General features: G+C 46.8%; 1 protein-coding gene across 1 annotated transcript in view; it reads right to left on the reverse strand.

Annotated features, from left to right (window-relative positions):
- Positions 1–753: 753 nt before the first annotated feature.
- The window catches only part of LOC106572488 (paralemmin-1), a 38299-nt gene continuing 13974 nt past the window's right edge, over positions 754–25078 (reverse strand). Inside the window, exons 3-6 of the mRNA XM_082957065.1 lie at positions 18806–18920; positions 15627–15645; positions 13285–13497; positions 754–3866 (exon numbers count right to left, since the gene is read on the reverse strand). Coding sequence (XP_082813191.1) covers positions 3022–3866; positions 13285–13497; positions 15627–15645; positions 18806–18920 — 1192 coding nt within the window. The 3' untranslated portion in view covers positions 754–3021. The remainder of the gene's footprint in view (positions 3867–13284; positions 13498–15626; positions 15646–18805; positions 18921–25078) is intronic.

The raw sequence follows: 25078 nt of genomic DNA on the forward strand, positions 1-25078 counted from the left end.
AGTTAGACATGTTCTCCCTGTGTTAGTCATGTTCTCCCTGTGTTAGACATGTTCTCCCTGTGTTAGTCATGTTCTCCCTGTGTTAGACATGTTCTCCCTGTGTTAGACATGTTCTCCCTGTGTTAGACATGTTCTCCCCGTGTTAGTCATGTTCTCCCCGTGTTAGACATGTTCTCCCCGTGTTAGACATGTTCTCCCCGTATTAGACATGTTCTCCCCGTGTTAGTCATGTTCTCCCTGTGTTAGTCATGTTCTCCCTGTGTTAGTCATGTTCTCCCTGTGTTAGACATGTTCTCCCTGTGTTAGACATGTTCTCCCTGTGTTAGTCATGTTCTCCCTGTGTTAGACATGTTCTCCCTGTGTTAGTCATGTTCTCCCTGTGTTAGACATGTTCTCCCTGTGTTAGACACAGTGAGACACTAGTACTATGCGAATAGAGCTTTAGTTGGCAGTAAGTGTTCTCCACCCTCTGAAATAGGATGGTAGACTAACCTGGGAGAAAGTTTGGCCCCCTAGTTGCTCCAAGGCATTTAAATAGAGAAGAGAGAGGAGACAGGGAGAGAAAGATTGAGAAGAGAGACATAGAAATATCGAGAAGAGAGAGAGAGACAGACAGAGAGAGAGAGACAGAGACAGAGCGATATACAAATATGGAGTTTGTCAGAAACCTGAAAACCAGCTGCTGATCTGAGTTGAGTCGTAACACTGAGTGGTTCTGCAATGAGGATATCTATCTATCTATCTATCATCTATCTATCTATCTATCTATCTATCTATCTATCTATCTATCTATCTATATCTATCTATCTTCTAGTTCTCTGTGGTTTCACAAGTCGTTTCAATGGCCTTTCAATACATTCTGTTCAAAAACATTCAAATACAGTAAATCTAATATCATAATAGAGTTCCCTCCTTCACTCTGAAACCCTGGTAGTTCCCTCCTTCACTCTGATACCCTGGTAGTTCCCTCCTTCACTCTGATACCCTGGTAGTTCCCTCCTATACTCTGATACCCTGGTAGTTCCCTCCTTCACTCTGATACCCTGGTAGTTCCCTCCTATACTCTGATACCCTGGTAGTTCCCTCCTATACTCTGATACCCTGGTAGTTCCCTCCTATACTCTGATACCCTGGTAGTTCCCTCCTTCACTCTGATACCCTGGTAGTTCCCTCCTTCACTCTGATACCCTGGTAGTTCCCTCCTATACTCTGATACCCTGGTAGTTCCCTCCTATACTCTGATACCCTGGTAGTTCCCTCCTTCACTCTGATACCCTGGTAGTTCCCTCCTTCACTCTGATACCCTGGTAGTTCCCTCCTATACTCTGATACCCTGGTAGTTCCCTCCTTCACTCTGATACCCTGGTAGTTCCCTCCTATACTCTGATACCCTGGTAGTTCCCTCCTATACTCTGATACCCTGGTAGTTCCCTCCTTCACTCTGATACCCTGGTAGTTCCCTCCTATACTCTGATACCCTGGTAGTTCCCTCCTTCACTCTGATACCCTGGTAGTTCCCTCCTATACTCTGATACCCTGGTAGTTCCCTCCTTCACTCTGATACCCTGGTAGTTCCCTCCTATACTCTGATACCCTGGTAGTTCCCTCCTATACTCTGATACCCTGGTAGTTCCCTCCTATACTCTGATACCCTGGTAGTTCCCTCCTTCACTCTGATACCCTGGTAGTTCCCTCCTATACTCTGATACCCTGGTAGTTCCCTCCTATACTCTGATACCCTGGTAGTTCCCTCCTTCACTCTGATACCCTGGTAGTTCCCTCCTATACTCTGATACCCTGGTAGTTCCCTCCTCACCTCTGACATGGTTTGGTTGAGGAGCCTATCGTTAAATATGATAACTTTATGTTTCTGACAGTACAGACAGAAGGTCATAAGTAATGCCCTTCCCAGGATATATCCCAAATGGCACCCTATTCCCCATATAGTGGCACTACTATAGACCAGAGCCCTATTCCCTATGTAGTGAACTACTTTAGACCAGAGCCCTATTCCCTATATAGTGCACTACTTTAGACCAGGGCCCTATTCCCTATATAGTGCACTACTATAGACCAGAACCCTATTCCCTATATAGTGGTACTACTATAGACCAGAACCCTATTCCCTATATAGTGCACTACTTTTTACACACTTCTAAAGATGAATCTGTGATACTGTATTTGGTGTTGTATCAAGGTCGGGGCCACTCTACCCTCAAGGCTCTGGTCAAAATTCATTTTATTACATAGGGAATAAGGTCCAGTGTAGGATGGGCCCCTAGTCTGTTGGATATCCATACAGTCAGATGTCTCTGCTTGAATACGGCAACTAGACAGACCGGTGTGAATACCAACCCGTACTGGCTCATACTAAAATCTCTGCAGGTCATCTTTCTGTTGTTTTCAGGACTGCCAGATGGATATTCATCTGATCCAGGTCTGTAACATCAAACATTCCCTTGGTCAGGATAATAGCTTATTTCTTACAGACCAAATGTATCGTGTATACCATGAAACTAGTGGCTAGCCCAACCCAACCCAAACACTGTGCTGCTCTGTGTTGGAATAGTTGTCCTTGCTCTGGGGTGACGTTTTCCCCTGATCTAGAATCAGCTTCCCCTTCATCCAATCCTGACCTTCATCTGTAGTAGTATAAAATCTAAAACTGACCCTTTATTAGTGTCTAGGGGCAACTTCAACCTCCACCGTTGTCCTACTGAAGGGAGTGACAGAGTGCCTTTACTTTCCCTGGGGAGGGGGGAGGGCATCATCAGGACACAGGCTCACAAAGGTGAGTCAAAGGTCAAAGTTAAAAAGAGTGATGTCAACGCAGCCAAGTTCCAGGGGCCAGAAGGTAAGGTTCTGTTAGTAGCTGTGAGGAGGAAGAGGAAGAGGAGGAGGAGGAGGAGGGTTTCGGGAGGAGGAAGATCAGAGCCTTGATTAACCAATGAGCTCCTTCCTCCCTGCAGTCCCAGGGGGAAAAAACAGAGAGTTGTGGGTAGTGTAGTTAAAGTAATGAGGTTACATGATAGTACAGCAGCGGCAGGGCTTTTTCTTCTCTATACCTGCTGGGGAGGGGAGTTCCTTGGTGGCCGTGGCAGAGCTCTCGTCCTTCCCCTCCGACGACAGTTCGGTGGTGTCGCTGAGCGGCCGCGCGCCAGACACCAGGTCGGCGGCGTTGCCGTCCACGGTGGAGTAACCGTCTGTCACCGTTTTCTCCCGTAGCGACTTCTCATCGTCCTCATCGATCAGGACGATCTCAGCCTTGATGGTGCCGTCGAATCCCAGCAGCCTCTTGGTCTCATCCTGGTCGTCTACATTATGATAACCCATGAAGATCATAGTGATCGGCTTCTCCGCCGTAGCCTGGGGAGCCTCCGTCACCTCACCCTCGTATATCACCTCCTGGCAGGGTGGAGGCTGGGTGGTGATGGGGGCGCTTGGAGCCTGGGGCTTGGGCATCTTGTGGGCCGTGGTGCCAGAGCTAGGGACAGCTGGGGGGGTAGTGTAGGGGGTGTAGTTGGTAGGGAGGTCAGCGGAGGGGTCAGTGGACCTAGGGGAGGTTTTGGGGTCATCAGCGTCGGCGGGGTTGACGGTGACCTTAGCCTTGCCTCCCTGAGCACAGCCAGTGGTCGCCCCGACCCGCTTCATCAGCTCATCCACCTGTTGGGAGCTCCAGCGGTGAACCCCATTGTCCAGGGTAGAGGACCCCCCTGAGCGGACCTCGTAGACAACCTTCCGGCCGTCGTCGAAAACCTTGACCCCGCGGTCAGGCACCTCGTCAGGGCTGACTGCAGAAGCTGACAGGATCCTGGTGTCCCCTGTCTTTCTGTCCTTCTCCACGTTGATCTCCATGGCGTACATCACTGGGTGAAAGACAGACAGGCAGAGAGAGAGAGAGAGAGAGAGAGAGAGAGAGAGAGAGAGAGAGAGAGAGAGAGAGAGAGAGAGAGAGAGAGAGAGAGAGAGAGAGAGAGAGAGAGAGAGAGAGAGAGAGAGAGAGAGAGAGAGAAAAATAAGATATCATGTTACCACTATGGTACATCTCTGGGAGACAGACAGACAGACAGACAGACGAGATATCATGTTGCCACTATAGTACATCGCTGGGTGATTATAGATACTATTTGAAGACAGAGTTTCAGATATTTTTGGAAGATGGGCTCTGCTGTCCTAGCTACAGAGGGAAGATGGGCAGGGACTCTGCTGTTCTAGCTACAGAGGGAAGATGCGCAGGGACTCTGCTGTCCTAGCTACAGAGGGAAGATGGGCAGGGACTCTGCTGTCCTAGCTACAGAGGGAAGATGGGCAGGGACTCTGCCGTCCTAGCTACAGAGGGAAGATGGGCAGGGACTCTGCCGTCCTAGCTACAGAGGGAAGATGGGCAGGGACTCTGCTGTCCTAGCTACAGAGGGAAGATGGGCAGGGACTCTGCTGTCCTAGCTACAGAGGGAAGCTGATTCCACCATTGGGTTTCGAGGACAGAGAAGAGCTTGGACCGAACTTTCCCATCCGGACCTGAGGTGGCAGAAGGGAGTGCTCTGGTTGGGGTGTAGGGTTTGAGCATAGCCTGAATGTAGGGAGGGGCAGTTCCTCTTGCTGCTCCGTAGGCAAGCACCATGGTCTTGTAGTGGATACGAGCTTCGACTGGAAGCCAGTGGAGTGTGCGGAGGAGTGGGGTGATGTGGGAGAACTTGGGAAGGTTGAACACCAGGAGGGCTGCAGCGGGGGAGTCCTGCCAAGAGCAAGTTGCGGTAGTCCAGACGGAAGATGACAAGTGCCTGGATTAGGAACTGCTCTGCTTCCTGTATGAGGAAGGGTGGTTCTATGGATGTTGTAGAGCATGAACCTGCAGGAGAGAGCCACTGCTTTGATGTTTTCAGAGAACAACAGGGTGCTGTCCAGGGCCACGCCAAGGTTCTTGACGTCTGAGATGAAAAAACCATGGAGTTGTCCACCGTGATGGAGAGGTCTTTGAGAGGGCCGGCCTTCCTCGGAAAGAAGAGCAGCTCTGTCTTGTTGTGGTTGAGCTTGAGGTGGTGAACCGTCATCCAAGCGGAGGTATCTGCCAGCCGCAGAGATGCATGTCACTAGGGGGGAATGAGCAAAGTAGTTGAGTGTCATCCGCATTGCAATGATAGGAGAGTGAGGACAAGACAGAGCGGAGTGACTTGGTGTATAGAGAGAAGAGGAGAGGACCTAGAACCGAGCCCTGGGGGACACCAGTCGTGAGAGTGAGTGGTGCAGACACAGGTCCTCTCCACGTCACCTGGTAGGAGCGGCCTGCCAGTTAGGATGCAATCCAAGAGTGTGCAGAGCCTGAGACGCCCAGCCCTGAGAGGGTGGAGAGGAGGATCTGATAGAGCCTGAGACGCCCAGTTTTTTTGGAAAGAAAATAAAGAAGGGATACAGGTCTGTAGTTTTTGATGTCAGAGGAGTCGAGTTTTGGTTTCTTGAGGAGGGGAGCGACACTGGCATTTTGAAGTCAGAGGGGAGGCAGCCAGTGGACAGGGAAGTGAGGAATGGGAGAAGGTCTCCAGAGTTGATCTGGAGAAAGGAAGAGGTGTTGGATTCGAGTGGGTTGTCGGGCTGCTGGACCTCACTAGTCAAAGGATTTCATCTGGAGAGAGAGGGGAGAAAGAGGTCAAGGCGTTTGGGTAAATCTGTGCGAGTGGGACCAATGGACTCAATAGGCTGAGTGAATGAGGAGCAAATGTCGTCGACCTTCTTGTCAAAGTGGTTGACAAAGTCGTCCACAGAGAGGGAGCAGGGAGGGGGAGAAGGATTAAGGAAGGAGGAGAAGGCGGAAAATAGTTTCCTAGGGTTAGAGGCAGAAGCTTGAAAAAGTGGGTTTAGAAGAGTAAGTAGAGAGGAGGGAGAGGAAGGATGATAGGTTCTCCGGAAGTTTAGTTTTCCTCCATTTACACTCAGCTGCCTGCAGCCCTGTTCTGTAAGCTCGCGATGAGTCACTCAGCCACGGAGCAGGGGAGTAGGCGAACAGCCTCTAGTAAAGATGAGGTCAAGTGTATTGCCTGCCTTGTGAGTGGGATGGGACTGGGAAAGGGTCCAAAGGAGGGGAACGAGAGTTTTGGAAAGAAATGAATGGAAGGCAGTCGTCGAGAGGTTGAAGTCGCCAAGTACAAAGAGCAATGAGCCATCTTCAGGAAATGAGCTTATCAAGGTGTCAAGCTCATTGATGAACTCTCTAAGGGCACCTGGTGGGCGATAGATGACAACAATGTTAAGATTGAGTGGACAAGTGACAGTGATAGAATGGAATTGAAATGAGGCGATGGACAAGAGGGGAAAAAAAAAGAAAATCTCCACTCGGGAAAAATGTGTATCAATGTGCCACCAGAGCGATGACCAGATGCTCTCGGATTATGAGCGAAAACGTAGTCAGATGAAGAGAGAGCAGCAGTATTGTCTGAGTTGATCCAAGTCTCCGTCAAAAAGTCAAAGGGACTGAAGGGCAGCGTAGGATAGGATGAACATGGAGTTCTTGACCTTAGATCGGCTGTTTCAAACGCTGCCAGAGACGAAGGAATTCCACATGGGGTTGTGCGTGCAGGGTACACTAAATCAGAAGAGCTGTAGCCAGGGGTTGGGGAGCGTCTGTAAAGCCCACAGGGAGAGGAGCGAACAGGTATAGAAAACACACAGATAGTGAGATCTGTAAATAACTAGATAAGATATTCAAGTGAGAGAGTGATGGGGAGCTACTCTCTTTCCTTCCCGAATAGCTCAGCTGAACGGTATTAGTTTTGCAACCAGACTGCCGCTGAGAAAAACAGAGGAGACTGAAGTACTAATACTATTATTAATTGCCTTGAAGATGAAAAACCCTGATTACAGAAACAAGTCATAAATTGCCCCTCTCCTTAGTCCTGGTTGATGTGTCAACAACTGTCTTCAAGTTGTGAGCAGTCAGCAGTTTACACACACAAAGTAGGTCACTGGGAAGACAGGCAGCACTTAAAGTAGACGGCCCTAGTTAAACTTCTCACTCCTGGAGATATCAGGAGTCTTCTAGCTATAGAATGAAGCATGACAGACATACAGGCAGGGAGGGAGGTAGACAGGCAGACAGGGAGAGAGTCAGGGAGACAGACAAGCAGACAGGGAGACAGGGAGGCAGACAGGGAGGCAGACAGGGAGGCAGACAGGGAGGCAGACAGGCAGACAGGGAGACAGGGAGGCAGACAGGGAGACAGGGAGGCAGACAGGGAGGCAGACAGGGAGGCAGACAGGCAGACAGGGAGACAGACAGGCAGACATGAAGACAGGGAGACAGGGAGGCACACAGGGAGACAGGGAGACAGGCAGACAGGGAGGCAGACAGGGAGACAGGGAGGCAGACAGGGAGGCAGACAGGGAGACAGACAGGGAGACAGGGAGACAGGGAGGAAGACAGGGAGGAAGGGAGGGAGACATGGAGGCAGGGAGGCAGGGAGAGAGACAGGGAGACAGGGAGGCAGGGAGACAGACAGGGAGACAGGGAGACAGGCAGACAGGGAGACAGACAGGCAGACAGGGAGACAGGGAGATAGACAGGGAGGCAGACAGGGAGACAGGGAGACAGGGAGACAGACAGGGAGGCAGACAGGCAGACGGAGGCAGACTTGGAGACAGGGAGACAGGGAGGCAGGCAGACAGGCAGACAGACAGGCAGACAGGGAGACAGACAGACAGACAGGCAGACAGACAGACAGGCAGACAGACAGGCAGACAGACAGGGAGGGAGACAGACAGGCAGACGGAGGCAGACTTGGAGACAGGGAGACAGGGAGGCAGGCAGACAGGCAGACAGACAGGCAGACAGGGAGACAGACAGACAGACAGGCAGACAGACAGACAGACAGACAGACAGACAGACAGACAGACAGACAGACAGACAGACAGACAGACAGACAGGGAGGGAGACAGACAGGCAGACAGGGAGGGAGACAGACAGACAGACAGACAGACAGACAGACAGACAGACAGACAGACAGACAGACAGACAGACAGACAGACAGACAGACAGACAGACAGACAGACAGACAGACAGACAGACAGACAGACAGGGAGGGAGACAGACAGGGAGGGAGACAGACAGGGAGGGAGACAGACAGGCAGACAGGGAGGGAGACAGACAGAAGGCAGACTGAAACAGTGACAGTGCAGTACAGCAGGACATGTGTTTTTCCAATTACCTTAAAAAGTAACTTCATTACAAAATTATCTTCAAGGGATTTTCTCAATATGTTTTGAAATAATAGAGTTTATCTTTTCCATGTTATGTCTAACGTATGGCATTTATTACACAACTCCACGACTTAATTACGGCAAGACGTTCCACTAGCGAGACACCTTGACAACATCCGGTGAAATCGCAGAGCTCGAATTTCCAACTACAGAATTATAAATATTTAACTTTTATGAAATCACAAGTGTAATACATCAAAAATAAAGCTTAACTCATTTTAGATGGAAAACAGATGAAAACTAAACAGTACAGTATTTCACTGTAGATAAGACTGGCTGCTAACAATAGTCAATTATACTGTATTCAACCAACCACCATCTTTGTTCAATTCACTTCTGCTCACTGTGGCACATAGTTACATGGTCAGTGTTAATATATTACAGTCTGTTAGTCCTGTGATCAGAGCCCAGCACATTAATCACTGTTTCAGGAAAAGTGCCGGTTTTAGCATGCCGGCTAATTTGGAACTGGAGTCCCTGGACAGGTTATTAAAAACAATAACAATAACAATACAGACAGACCATGAGGAGTGAGCACATGCAGAGAAACACAGAATAAGAGACACACAGCACGCAGACAGAGAAACAGAGACACACACAGCACGCAGACAGAGAAACATAGAAACACATAGCACGCAGACAGAGAAACATAGAGACACACAGCACGCAGACAGAGGAACATAGAACAGGAAACACACAGCACGCAGACAGAGGAACATAGAAACACACAGCACGCAGACAGAGGAACATAGAAACACACAGCACGCAGACAGAGAAACATAGAAACACATAGCACACAGACAGAGGAACATAGAAACACACAGCACACAGACAGAGAAACATAGAAACACACAGCACACAGACAGAGAAACATAGAAACACACAGCACACAGACAGAGAAACATAGAAACACACAGCACGCAGACAGAGAAACATAGAAACACACAGCACGCAGACAGAGGAACATAGAAACACACAGCACACAGACAGAGAAACATAGAAACACACAGCACGCAGACAGAGAAACATAGAAACACATAGCACACAGACAGAGAAACATAGAAACACATAGCACGCAGACAGAGAAACATAGAAACACATAGCACACAGACAGAGAAACATAGAAACACACAGCACACAGACAGAGAAACATAGAAACACACAGCACGCAGACAGAGAAACATAGAAACACACAGCACACAGACAGAGAAACATAGAAACACACAGCACGCAGACAGAGCAACATAGAAACACACAGCACACAGACAGAGAAACATAGAAACACACAGCACACAGACAGAGAAACATAGAAACACACAGCACACAGACAGAGAAACATAGAAACACACAGCACGCAGACAGAGAAACATAGAAACACACAGCACGCAGACAGAGGAACATAGAAACACATAGCACGCAGACAGAGGAACATAGGAAACACACAGCACGCAGACAGAGGAACATAGAAACACACAGCACGCAGACAGAGGAACATAGAAACACACAGCACGCAGACAGAGAAACATAGGAAACACACAGCACGCAGACAGAGGAACATAGAAACACACAGCACGCAGACAGAGGAACATAGAAACACACAGCACACAGACAGAGAAACATAGAAACACACAGCACGCAGACAGAGAAACATAGAAACACACAGCACGCAGACAGAGAAACATAGAAACACACAGCACGCAGACAGAGAAACATAGAAACACACAGCACACAGACAGAGAAACATAGAAACACACAGCACGCAGACAGAGAAACATAGAAACACACAGCACGCAGACAGAGAAACATAGAAACACATAGCACGCAGACAGAGAAACATAGAAACACATAGCACGCAGACAGAGAAACATAGAAACACACAGCACGCAGACAGAGGAACATAGAAACACACAGCACGCAGACAGAGGAACATAGAAACACACAGCACGCAGACAGAGGAACATAGAAACACACAGCACGCAGACAGAGGAACATAGAAACACACAGCACACAGACAGAGGAACATAGAAACACATAGCACGCAGACAGAGCAATAGCACAAAAAACAACAGTGTTTCCACACCTCACAAGCTACAGACAACAGACAACATGGAAAGCGACAATACACAGCTAGGGATTATGTTCACTAGTCTGATTGACCTTTAGCCATGTCTTCATGTTTTTATGTGAAAGTGTGATAGGTGATGCAGTTATGTGTGTCTGATGGCAGTGTACTCCAGACATGTGAAGCTCTCACAGAGAAAGCAGATTGACTAAAAGTGCTTTTCCTTAAGGGAACTTATACAGTCACCTCTCATGGCAGACCTTGTGGATCTGCTGCCATATGTTTGGGTTTTCTGTTTAACAAAAGTACTGAGTGGAGGGGGAGCCAGGCCATTTAGGATCTTGAATACAAGACATGCGTCGGTGTATTGCACAAGATTTTCCCAACTCAGGAGCTCATGCTTTCTGAGGATGTAACAGTGATGGTGGCTATTGAGCTTCCTATCGAGCACTTTGAGAGCCTGTTTGTAGACAGACTGAATAGGTTTTAATGTTGTACAGCAAGCTTGGGCCCAACTAGTCAAGCCGTATGTTAAGTGGGGAGACTATCATAGATTTGAAGTACAGTTTTGCTACCTCTGTAGTCAAACAATTTCGTATAAATCGGAAATTTGCGAGGTTGAATTTGGTTATTAGAATTACCTTTTTCACCTTCTTTTTAAAAGAGAGATTGGAATAAATTATGATGCCAAGGTACTTAAAATCAGATACCACCTGGAGCTTCTCCCCTGATACACAGACATCTGGTTCAGTAGCATCAGATACCACCTAGAGCTTCTCCCCTGATACACAGACATCTGGTTCAGTAGCATCAGATACCACCTGGAGCTTCTCCCCTGATACACAGACATCTGGTTCAGTAGCATCAGATACCACCTGGAGCTTCTCCCCTGATACACAGACATCTGGTTCAGTAGCATCAGATACCACCTGGAGCTTCTCCCCTGATACACAGACATCTGGTTCAGTAGCATCAGATACCACCTGGAGCTTCTCCCCTGATACACAGACATCTGGTTCAGTAGCATCAGATACCACCTGGAGCTTCTCCCCTGATACACAGACATCTGGTTCAGTAGCATCAGATACCACCTGGAGCTTCTCCACTGATACACAGACATCTGGTTCAGTAGCATCAGATACCACCTGGAGCTTCTCCCCTGACACACAGACATCTGGTTCAGTAGCATCAGATACCACCTGGAGCTTCTCCCCTGATACACAGACATCTGGTTCAGTAGCATCAGATACCACCTGGAGCTTCTCCCCTGATACACAGACATCTGGTTCAGTAGCATCAGATACCACCTGGAGCTTCTCCCCTGATACACAGACATCTGGTTCAGTAGCATCAGATACCACCTGGAGCTTCTTCCCTGATACACAGACATCTGGTTCAGTAGCATCAGATACCACCTGGAGCTTCTCCCCTGATACACAGACATCTGGTTCAGTAGCATCAGATACCACCTGGAGCTTCTCCCCTGATACACAGACATCTGGTTCAGTAGCATCAGATACCACCTGGAGCTTCTCCCCTGATACACAGACATCTGGTTCAGTAGCATCAGATACCACCTGGAGCTTCTCCCCTGATACACAGACATCTGGTTCAGTAGCATCAGATACCACCTGGAGCTTCTCCCCTGATACACAGACATCTGGTTCAGTAGCATCAGATACCACCTGGAGCTTCTCCCCTGATACACAGACATCTGGTTCAGTAGCATCAGATACCACCTGGAGCTTCTCCCCTGATACACAGACATCTGGTTCAGTAGCATCAGATACCACCTGGAGCTTCTCCCCTGATACACAGACATCTGGTTCAGTAGCATCAGATACCACCTGGAGCTTCTCCCCTGATACACAGACATCTGGTTCAGTAGCATCAGATACCACCTGGAGCTTCTCCCCTGATACACAGACATCTGGTTCAGTAGCATCAGATACCACCTGGAGCTTCTCCCCTGATACACAGACATCTGGTTCAGTAGCATCAGATACCACCTGGAGCTTCTCCCCTGATACACAGACATCTGGTTCAGTAGCATCAGATACCACCTGGAGCTTCTCCCCTGATACACAGACATCTGGTTCAGTAGCATCAGATACCACCTGGAGCTTCTCCCCTGATACACAGACATCTGGTTCAGTAGCATCAGATACCACCTGGAGCTTCTCCCCTGATACACAGACATCTGGTTCAGTAGCATCAGATACCACCTGGAGCTTCTCCCCTGATACACAGACATCTGGTTCAGTAGCATCAGATACCACCTGGAGCTTCTCCCCTGATACACAGACATCTGGTTCAGTAGCATCAGATACCACCTGGAGCTTCTCCCCTGATACACAGACATCTGGTTCAGTAGCATCAGATACCACCTGGAGCTTCTCCCCTGATACACAGACATCTGGTTCAGTAGCATCAGATACCGCCTGGAGCTTCTCCCCTGATACACAGACATCTGGTTCAGTAGCATCAGATACCACCTGGAGCTTCTCCCCTGATACACAGACATCTGGTTCAGTAGCATCAGATACCACCTGGAGCTTCTCCCCTGATACACAGACATCTGGTTCAGTAGCATCAGATACCGCCTGGAGCTTCTCCCCTGATACACAGACATCTGGTTCAGTAGCATCAGATACCACCTGGAGCTTCTCCCCTGATACACAGACATCTGGTTCAGTAGCATCAGATACCACCTGGAGCTTCTCCCCTGATACACAGACATCTGGTTCAGTAGCATCAGATACCACCTTTGTAAAGGAGATGTAGACAGTTTATTTTTCACTGAGCCACTTTGTACCTTCCTATTATTGAGTCTGTGGGTTGTCACATTGTACCTCCCTATCTCTCCGCTAGCTAGCTACTACCCGTTACCGCTCCCTGGTCCTAGTACTGTCCTCCCTTGGCTCTGGTCCAAACCTCACAACTCCCCCCCCCCCCCCCCCCCACCCAGCACCTACCAGGTTTCTTTGGCTGCTCCCCAGAGGCAGGTGCTGTTGAGGCTGTGGCCTGATGAGGAGAAGTGGTGGAGGAGTCTCTGATGTCTGGCTGCTGGTCGGGGAGCTGGTCGGGGAGCTGGTCGAGGAGCTGGTCGGGGAGCTGGTCGAGGAGCTGGTCGTGGAGCTGGTCGAGGAGCTGGTCTGGCTGCTGGGGTGAGGCGTTACTCACAGCATCTGGTTGGGGCGGAGAGCAGGAGAGGAAGTCAGACTGGACCCTCCCACCCCACCCCAGCACACACTCAATCTCTCTCTCTTTGTATCGGTCCCTTTCTCACTCTCTCCCCCCTCTCTCTCTCCCTCTCTCCCTCTCTGTATTCCTCTCTCCCTATCTCCCTCTCTGTATTCCTCTCTCCCTCTCCCTCCCCCTCTATCTCTCTTCCCCCCTTTCTCCTCTGTATCTCTCTCTCTGTATTCCTCTCTCCCTCTATCTCTCTCTCCCTCTCTTCCCCCTCTCCCCCCCCCCTCTCTCTCTCTCCCTCTCCATATCTCTCTCTCTGTATTCATCTCTCCCTCCCCCCTCCCATGTATCTCTCTTCCCCTCTCCCCCCTCTCTCTCTCTGTAACTCTTTCTCTTCTTTCCCCCAGCCCAGTGCTACGTTCAGCAGAATGTGTAGAGAGGTGTATTAGAGGGGATCAGAGCGGCCCTGGGTTGGGGGGATTCCCTGTGAATAGGTGGATCAGGGGAAACAAAGTACAGGGCTACTGTCTTATGTTGGAGCAATCAATGGTACCGCTGAGGTAGGAGGGAAACGATCCAAGGGGTTAATGTGGCAGAGAGAGAGAGAGAGAGAGAGAGAGAGAGAGAGAGTAGAGAGAGTAGAGAGAGAGAGAGAGAGAGAGAGGGAAAGAGCAGAGAGAGAGAGAGAGAGAGAGAGAGAGTAGAGAGAGATAGAGAGACAGAGTAGAGATAGTAGAGAGAGAGTAGAGATAGTAGAGAGAGAGAGAGAGAGAGAGAGAGAGAGAGAGAGACAGAGAGTAGAGATAGTAGAGAGAGAGAGAGAGTAGAGATAGTAGAGAGAGATAGAGAGACAGAGTAGAGATAGTAGAGAGAGAGAGAGAGAGAGAGACAGAGAGTAGAGATAGTAGAGAGAGATAGAGATAGAGAGACAGAGAGTTGAGATAGTAGAGAGTGAGAGTTGAGAGAGAGAGAGAGGGAAAGAGCAGAGAGAGAGAGAGAGTAGAGATAGGAAGAGAGAGGGAGAGACCAGAGAGAGAGACCAGAGAGAGAGAGAGAGACAGAGAGTAGAGATAGTAGGGAGAGAGCAGACAGAGAGTAGAGATAGTAGAGAGTGAGAGTTGAGAGAGAGAGAGAGAGAGGGAAAGAGCAGAGAGCGAGAGAGAGTAGAGATAGGAAGAGAGAGGGAGAGACCAGAGAGAGAGACCAGAGAGAGAGAGAGAGACAGAGAGTAGAGATAGTAGGGAGAGAGCATACAGAGAGTAGAGATAGTAGAGAGTGAGAGTTGAGAGTGAGAGGAGAGATAGAGGGAAAGAGGGAAAGAGCAGAGAGAGAGAGAGAGTAGAGATAGGAAGAGAGAGGGAGAGACCAGAGAGAGAGAGAGAGAGAGGGAAAGAGCAGAGAGAGAGAGAGAGAGAGTAGAGAGAGTAGAGAGAGAGAGAGTAGAGAGAGTAGAGAGAGAGATAGTAGAGAGAGAGAGAGAAGAGAGAAGAGAGAAGAGAGAGTAGAGAGAGAGAGAGAGAGTAGAGAGAGAGAGAGAGAGAGAGAGAGAGGGGGAGAGAGAGAGAGAGAGAGAGAGAGAGAGGGAAAGAGCAGAGAGAGAGAGAGAGAGAGAGAGAGAGAGAGAGAGAGAGAGAGAGAGAGAGGGAAAGAGCAGAGAGAGAGAGAGAGAGAGAGAGAGAGAGGGAAAGAGCAGAGAGAGAGAGAGAGAGAGAGAGAGAGAGAGAGAGAAGAGAGAGAGACAGAGAGAGAGAGAGAGAGGGAAAGAGCAGAGAGAGAGAGAGAGAGAGAGAGAGAGAGAGAGAGAAGAGAGAGAGAAGAGAGAGTTGAGAGAGAGAGAGAGAGAGAGAGAGAGGGAAAGAGCACAGAGAGAGAGAGAGAGAGAGAGAGAGAGAGAGAGATTTACAAAGCCCTGTAACAGTGAGGGGGAGTGTTTAAAAACCTTATTTAACCTTTATTTAGCTAGGCAAGTAACGTTAACAGCCAGTAGGAGTGTGTGTGTGTGTGTGTGTGTGTGTGTAGGTGGCACACGGCATGGGGCTGAGTGTTTTCATTGATGCTTTCATGTGCTGTCCTCTGGAATCACTTCAATACAACATCAACAGTATGTAAATAATATATCACTCACCATGCTCATTCTGGAGACTCTGGAGAGAAAAAAGACATGAAGAGACACGATGAGACATGAAGAGACATGATGAGACATGATGAGACATGATGAGACATGAAGAGACATGAAGAGACATGAAGAGACATGATGAGAATGAAGAGACATGAGACATGAAGAGACATGATGAGACATGATGAGACATGAAGAGACATGATGAGAATGAAGAGACATGAGACATGAAGAGACATGATGAGACATGATGAGACATGAAGAGACATGATGAGACATGAAGAGACACGATGAGACACGATGAGACATGAAGAGACATGAAGAGACATGAAGAGACATGATGAGACATGAGACATGATGAGACATGATGAGACATGAAGAGACATGATGAGACATGAGACATGAAGAGACATGAAGAGACACGATGAGACACGATGAGACATGAAGAGACATGAAGAGACATGATGAGACATGATGAGACATGATGAGACATGAAGAGACATGATGAGAATGAAGAGACATGAGACATGAAGAGACATGATGAGACATGATGAGACATGAAGAGACATGATGAGACATGAAGAGACATGATGAGACATGAAGAGACATGAAGAGACATGAAGAGACATGATGAGACATGATGAGACATGATGAGACATGAAGAGACATGAAGAGACATGATGAGACATGAAGAGACATGAAGAGACATGATGAGACATGATGAGACATGAAGAGAAAAGACAAACATTTCTAAATGATTTATAAATTGCTTTACTGATTGTAAAGTGCTTCACCGATTACTGGAATAATTTCAACAATCAGTAAAGCAATTCATAAAGCACCAATAGCTTTACTGACTGTAAAGTGCTTTACTGATTGTATTGACAGTGCATTGAAGCCGAAATCTCAAAAGAAAAGAAAAACTCCCACATGTCAAGTATGACTTTATTGAGCTCATCTATTGGCAACTGGGCATTAAACTTACCATTAACATTATATTGGTTTGATACGATTTCTTTTCATATACAATTGTATCAACTAATACAACACTAGAATATCCTCTATGGGCTAGGTGGGACGCTTGCGTCCCACCTACGTAACAGCCATTTGCAGCCTGTGGCGCGATTTTCAAAACCTTAAAAATCCTATTACTTCAATTTCTCAAACATATGACTATTTTACAGCTATTTAAAGACAAGACTCTCGTTAATCTAACCACACTGTCCGATTTCAAAAAGGCTTTACAACGAAAGCAAAACATTAGATTATGTCAGCAGAGTACCAAGCCAGAAATAATCAGACACCCATTTTTCAAGCCAGCATATAATGTCACCAAAACCCAGAAGACAGCTAAATGCAGCACTCAGATCTTCATCAGATGACACACCTAGGACATTATGTTATACAATACATGCATGTTTTGTTCAATCAAGTTCATATTTATATCAAAAACCAGCTTTTTACATTAGCATGTGACGTTCAGAACTAGCATACCCCCCGCAAACTTCCGGGGAATTCGCTAACATTTTACTAAATTACTCACGATAAACGTTCACAAAAAGCATAACAATTATTTTAAGAATTATAGATACAGACCTCCTCTATGCACTCGATATGTCCGATTTTAAAATAGCTTTTTGGTGAAAGCACATTTTGCAATATTCTAAGTACATAGACCAGGCATCACGGGCTCGCTATTTAGACACCCGGCAAGTTTAGCACTCACCATAATCATATTTACTATTATAAAAGTTTGATTACCTTTTGTTGTCTTCGTCAGAATGCACACCCAGGACTGCTACTTCAATAACAAATGTTGGTTTGGTCCAAAATAATCCATCGTTATATCCGAATAGCGGTGTTTTGTTCGTGCGTTCCAGACACTATCCGAAATGGTAAAGAAGTGTCGCGCGCATGGCGCAATTCGTGACAATAAAATTCTAAATATTCCATTACCGTACTTCGAAGCATGTCAACCGCTGTTTAAAATCAATTTTTACGCCATTTTTCTCGTAGATTAGCGATAATATTCCGACAGGGAATCTCCTTTTCGGCAAACAGAGGAAAAAATCACAAAGGCGGGGGCGGTCGGGTCACGCGCATAAGCCCAGAGTCCCTTGATCGGCCACTTGAGAAAGGCGATAATGTGTTTCAGCCTGGGGCTGGAATGACGACATTCTGTTTTTTCCCGGGCTCTGAGCGCCTATGGACGACGTAGGAAGTGTCACGTTAGAGCAGAGATCCTTTGTAAAAGATAGAGATAGAGGCAAAGAAGTTCCAGAAATGGTCAGACAGGCCACTTCCTGTAAAGGAATCTCTCAGGTTTTGACCTGCCATTTGAGTTCTGTTATACTCACAGACACCATTCAAACAGTTTTAGAAACTTTAGGGTGTTTTCTATCCATATGTAATAAGTATATGCATATTCTAGTTACTGGGTAGGAGTGGTAACCAGATTAAATCGGGTATGTTTTTTATCCAGCCGTGTCAATACTGCCCCCTAGCCCTAACAGGATATGAGCTAGCGTTCCACAGGTCTGCAGTTCGATGAGAGAGCAGTCTGTGGAGTGTTCACGCAGTCACAGGTCTGCAGTTCGACGATAGAGTTGTCTGTGGAGTGTTCATGCAGTCACAGGTCTGCAGTTCGACGAGAGAGCAGTCTGTGGAGTGTTCATGCAGTCACAGGTCTGCAGTGCAACGATAGAGCAGTCTGTGGAGTGTTCATGCAGTCACAGGTCTGCAGTTCGACGAGAGAGCAGTCTGTGGAGTGTTCATGCAGTCACAGGTCTGCAGTTCGACGATAGAGCAGTCTGTGGAGTGTTAATGCAGTCACAGGTCTGCAGTTCGACGATAGAGCAGTCTGTGGAGTGTACCATGCAGTCACAGGTCTGCAGTTCGACGATAGAGCAGTCTGTGGAGTGTTAAAGCAGTCACAGGTCTGCAGTGCAACGAGAGAGCAGTCTGTGGAGTGTTCATGCAGTCACAGGTCTGCAGTGCAACGATAGAGCAGTCTGTGGAGTGTTCATGCAGTCACAGTAGGCAGACACTACTAAGGTTGTGTCCTAAACGGTACCCTAATCCCTAGGCTTCTGGTCCAAAAAGTGCACTATAAAGGGAATAAGGAGCCATTTTCGACTTAGCCTTTAAAGTGATATGTTGTGTTGGTAAATAGATCAATGTTCTCTTACTTTCTGTAGGTCTTCTATGGACCTCTCTGTTTTCCTCAGTCTCTCTCTGAGTGTCTGCTCTTTAGCTGAGATCTGACACTCCTCGCTCTCCAACAGACCAATCTCTGACTCCAACCTAGAATGACAGAACAGGAAGAACAACATCTCTGTTAATACAGATCTATAATATAGAATGACAGAACAGGAAGAACAACATCTCTGTTAATACAGATCTATAATATAGAATGACAGAACAGGAAGAACAACATCTCTGTTAATACAGATCTATAATATAGAACGACAGAAAAGGAAGAACATCGTCTCTGAAAATACAGATCTATAATATAGAATGACAGAACAGCAACAGAACACATTCCCTGTCACTATCATTAACACTGGAAACAATTCATCACAATACCGATCAATTAGATTCATGTACAACACATCTCACTGCTCTGAGTCCTGTAGAACACAGCTCACTGCCCTGAGTCCTGTAGAACACAGCTCACTGTTCTCCTCATAATATGATGTGCATGTGCATGTGCATGTGTTGTTTGTTTGTTTGTTTGTTTGTTTGTTTGTTTGTTTGTGTGTGTGTGTGTGTGTGTGTGTGTGTGTGTGTGTGTGTGTGTGTGTGTGTGTGTGTGTGTGTGTGTGTGTGTGTGTGTGTGTGTAGTCACTGAGACACGTGTAGTCACTGAGACATTGGTGCGATGCCAGAGTTAGAGGTGGCAAAGCTTGACACCAACCAGAGTCACTATCCAAACTTCTACCTGTTCAGACTGGGATAGAGTCCAGTAGACTTCTACCTGTTCAGACTGGGATGGAGTCCAGTAGACTTCTACCTGTTCAGACTGGGATGGAGTCCAGTAGACTTCTACCTGTTCAGACTGGGATGGAGTCCAGTAGACTTCTACCTGTTCAGACTGGGATGGAGTCCAGTAGACTTCTGTTCAGACTGGGATGGAGTCCAGTAGACTTCTACCTGTTCAGACTGGGATGGAGTCCAGTAGACTTCTACCTGTTCAGACTGGGATGGAGTCCAGTAGACTTCTACCTGTTCAGACTGGGATGGAGTCCAGTAGACTTCTGTTCAGACTGGGATGGAGTCCAGTAGACTTCTACCTGTTCAGACTGGGATGGAGTCCAGTAGACTTCTACCTGTTCAGACTGGGATGGAGTCCAGTAGACTTCTACCTGTTCAGACTGGGATGGAGTCCAGTAGACTTCTACCTGTTCAGACTGGGATGGAGTCCAGTAGACTTCTGTTCAGACTGGGATGGAGTCCAGTAGACTTCTACCTGTTCAGACTGGGATGGAGTCCAGTAGTCTTCTGTTCAGACTGGGATGGAGTCCAGTAGACTTCTGTTCAGACTGGGATGGAGTCCAGTAGACTTCTACCTGTTCAGACTGGGATGGAGTCCAGTAGTCTTCTACCTGTTCAGACTGGGATGGAGTCCAGTAGTCTTCTGTTCAGACTGGGATGGAGTCCAGTAGACTTCTACCTGTTCAGACTGGGATGGAGTCCAGTAGACTTCTGTTCAGACTGGGATGGAGTCCAGTAGACTTCTACCTGTTCAGACTGGGATGGAGTCCAGTAGACTTCTACCTGTTCAGACTGGGATGGAGTCCAGTAGTCTTCTGTTCAGACTGGGATGGAGTCCAGTAGACTGAGACAGCTCAGATCGACATGCAGGGTTTTTATATAATGTGTATATAATGTGTATATAATGTGTATATATGCAGGGTGTATATAATGTGTATATAATGTGTATATATGCAGGGTGTGTATAATGTGTATATAATGTGTATATATGCAGCGTGTATATAATGTGTATATATGCAGGGTGTGTATAATGTGTATATAATGTGTATATATGCAGCGTGTATATAATGTGTATATATGCAGGGTGTATATACTGTGTATATAATGTGTATATGCAGGGTGTATATACTGTGTATATATGCAGGGTGTATATACTGTGTATATAATGTGTATATGCAGGGTGTATATACTGTGTATATATGCAGGGTGTATATACAGTATATATAATGTGTATATGCAGGGTGTATATACTGTGTATATATGCAGGGTGTATATACTGTGTATATAATGTGTATATGCAGGGTGTATATACTGTGTATATATGCAGGGTGTATATACTGTATATATAATGTGTATATGCAGGGTGTATATACTGTGTATATATGCAGGGTGTGTATAATGTGTATATAATGTGTATATATGCAGGGTGTATATACTGTGTATATATGCAGGGTGTGTATAATGTGTATATAATGTGTATATGTGCAGGGTGTATATACTGTGTATATAATGTGTATATAATGTGTATATAATGTGTATATATGCAGGGTGTATATAATGTGTATATATGCAGGGTGTATAATGTGTATATAATGTGTATATATGCAGGGTGTATATAATGTGTATAAATGCAGGGTGTATATAATGTGTACATATGCAGGGTCTATATAATGTGTATATATTCAGGGTGTATATACTGTGTATATAATGTGTATATACTGTGTATATATGCAGGGTGTATATACTGTGTATATATGCAGGGTGTATATACTGTGTATATATGCAGGGTGTATATAATGTGTATATAATGTGTATATAATGTGTATACTATGCAGGTGAGTGATTGTATCTGTACTGTCATGTTGAAAACTCTTGATGAAGTTCATGGTCTTTATTTTAGCTGTTCCTATAACTCTACAGAACCTTGAATGTAATTAATCTGAACTGAGCAGGAAAATCCTTTTAGCATGCAACACACACACACACACACACACACACACACACACACATTCCAGATTTCCCAGAGGACCTGGATCTGGGTAATTCTTAATGCTGACAGCCAATCAGGAAGCAGCGTTCGGAGGAATCCGCTCTGCCTCCTCCCTGGTCATTTCCTGCCATTGTTTAGTCCTGGAGGTTCTAGAACACCTCTGAGGTTCCATGGTCAGACATAACAAAGACAAAGGACGCTTCCCACGATATCAACACTCATTCCACACTAAATCGTGAATAGTGGAGAATAGACTATTGTCTCAGCTACTTGACATCGATTGGCTTGTTGATATCTAGTCTGAAGGGGAGGTTGTTGTGGGTTGTAGGCCGTGAACTTTCTCCACGGTGCTGTATTGTGATGTGGTGGCCAGGGTTAATATGATATCTGCACTGTGGGCCATGGTGAAAAGTAGTGCACTATATAGGGCATAGGGTGCCATATAGGACATTACCCATATCAGCTGTCTTGTCTGCCATTACACCTGTCTCTCTGTCTTGTCTGCCATTACACCTGTCTCTCTGTCTTGTCTGCCATTACACCTGTCTCTCTGTCTTGTCTGTCATTACACCTGTCTCTCTGTCTTACATCATGTTTGTCCCTGGTACATGACAAGAAGACAATGAAGCCTGATGGGTTTGTACAAGGGCGATCAGAGGTCTCAGCCAAGACCTTCAGCCCGATGAGAGGTCTCAGCCAAGACCTTCAGCCCGATGAGAGGTCTCAGCCAAGACCTTCAGCCGATGAGAGGTCTCAGCCAAGACCTTCAGCGCGATGAGAGGTCTCAGCCAAGACCTTCAGCCCGATGAGAGGTCTCAGCCAAGACCTTCAGCCCGATGAGAGGTCTCAGCCAAGACCTTCAGCCCGATGAGAGGTCTCAGCCAAGACCTTCAGCCCGATGAGAGGTCTCAGCCAAGACCTTCAGCCCGATGAGAGGTCTCAGCCAAGACCTTCAGCTCGATGAGAGGTCTCAGCCAAGACCTTCAGCCCGATGAGAGGTCTCAGCCAAGACCTTCAGCCCGATCCCTTTCCAAATGACTAGATATCTGACTAGATATATATTTAGTCTCTTCAGCTTGAAGGCTCTACCATGGATGCTTCTCATTAGCTCTGGTCCAGGGCGTTAGTGCAGCTCTACCATGGATGCTTCTCATTAGCTCTGGTCCAGGGCGTTAGTGCAGCTCTACCATGGATGCTTCTCATTAGCTCTGGTCCAGGGCGTTAGTGCAGCTCTACCATGGATGCTTCTCACTAGCTCTGGTCCAGGGCATTAGTGCAGCTCTACCATGTATGCTTCTCACTAGCTCTGGTCCAGGGCATTAGTGCAGCTCTACCATGGATGCTTCTCATTAGCTCTGGCCCAGGGCGTCACCCAGCCCGCTTCAGCCCTGTCCCCATTCACATCCAATCCAAGAGGAAATGCTTTACAATAGATGCTTCCGTTCCTTATGCTTCTAAGATCAACACTGAATGTATCTGCAGTATATTTGTGAATAATGGTATACAGAGACAAAAACAGCAACAGAGACAGAGACAGAAACAGAGACAGAGACAGAGACAGAGACAGAGACAGAGAATTGATGTAAACCCACTGTATAACCTTTTCCCCGTCTCACGTTCACCAGCCATCAGAGACTGACAGGAGATAGACGGCCTCTGCTGCTCTCTAGTGGTGTAACTGGTAACTACTGCTACTCAGAAGCACTTGAGCACCGATGACTAGTCAAACCAGTCAGATGGAGAGAGGACCACAAAGCTTCCTGTGAGAAGCCTGATTAGAAAGGTCTGCAGAGAGAAACCACCTCAATAAGCAGTGTCACATTGTGTATTTAGTGTGTCTTTAACTGGAACACTGAGAGCATAGCTAGAACACTGAGGATACAGCTAGAACACTGAGAGGATACAGCTAGAACACTGAGAGGATACAGCTAGAACACTGAGAGGATACAGCTAGAACACTGAGAGGATACAGCAAGAACACTGAGAGGATATAGCTAGAACACTGTGAGTACATCTAGAACTCTGAGATTATAGCTAGAACACAGTACATCTAGAACTCTGAGATTATAGCTAGAACACAGTACATCTAGAACACTGAGGATATAGCTAGAACACTGAGAGTACATCTAGAACACTGAGGATACAGCTAGAACACTGAGAGGATAGCTAGAACACTGAGAGGATACAGCTAGAACACTGAGGATACAGCAAGAACACTCTGATGATACAGCTAGAACACTGAGAGGACACAGCTAGAACACTGAGAGGATACAGCTAGAACACTGAGATTATACAGCTAGAACACTGTGAGTACATCTAGAACACTGAGATTATAGCTAGAACACAGTACATCTAGAATGCTGAGGATACAGCTAGAACACTGAGAGGATACAGCTAGAACACTGAGAGGACACAGCTAGAACACTGAGAGGATACAGCTAGAACACTGAGAGGATACAGCTAGAACACTGAGATTATACAGCTAGAACACTGTGAGTACATCTAGAACACTGAGATTATAGCTAGAACACAGTACATCTAGAATGCTGAGGATACATCTAGAACACAAGGTATGCAGCTAGAACACTGAGTTTATAGCTAGAACAATGTGATGACACAGCTAGAACACTGAGAGGATACAGCTAGAACACTGAGAGGATACAGCTAGAACACTGAGAGGATACAGCTAGAACACTGAGAGGATACAGCTAGAACACTGAGGATATAGCTAGAACACTGATAGGATATAGCTAGAACACTGAGGATATAGCTAGAACACTGAGGATACAGCTAGAACACTGAGGATACAGCTAGAACACTGAGGATATAGCTAGAACACTGAGGATACAGCTAGAACACTGAGGATACAGCTAGAACACTGAGGATACAGCAAGAACACTGAGGATACAGCAAGAACACTGAGGATATAGCTAGAACACTGAGGATACAGCTAGAACACTGAGGATACAGCTAGAACACTGAGGATACAGCTAGAACACTGATAGGATACAGCTAGAACACTGAGGATACCGCTAGAACACTGAGGATACAGCTAGAACACTGAGGATACAGCTAGAACACTGAGGATACAGCTAGAACACTGAGGATATAGCTAGAACACTGATAGGATATAGCTAGAACACTGAGGATACCGCTAGAACAATCTTGGTTTCATCAGACCAGAGAATCTTGTTCATCATGGTCTGAGAGTCCTTTAGGTGCCTTTTGGCAAACTTCAAGCGGTCTGCCTGGTGCCTTTTACTGAGGAGCGGCTTCCGTCTGGCCACTCTACCATAAAGACCTGATTGGTGGAGTGCTGTGGAGATGGTTGTCCTTCTGGAAGGTTCTCCCATCTCTACAGATGATCTCTGGAGCTCTTTCAAAGTGACCATCAGGTACTTGGTCACTTCCCAGATTTAGTCCTTTCTCCCCTGATTGCTCAGTTAGGGCCTGGTGGCCAGCTCTAGGAAGAGTCTTG

This window comes from Salmo salar, chromosome 01, assembly GCF_965601325.2.
Source record: "Salmo salar chromosome 01, fSalSal1, whole genome shotgun sequence".
NCBI classification, from domain to species: domain Eukaryota; kingdom Metazoa; phylum Chordata; class Actinopteri; order Salmoniformes; family Salmonidae; genus Salmo; species Salmo salar.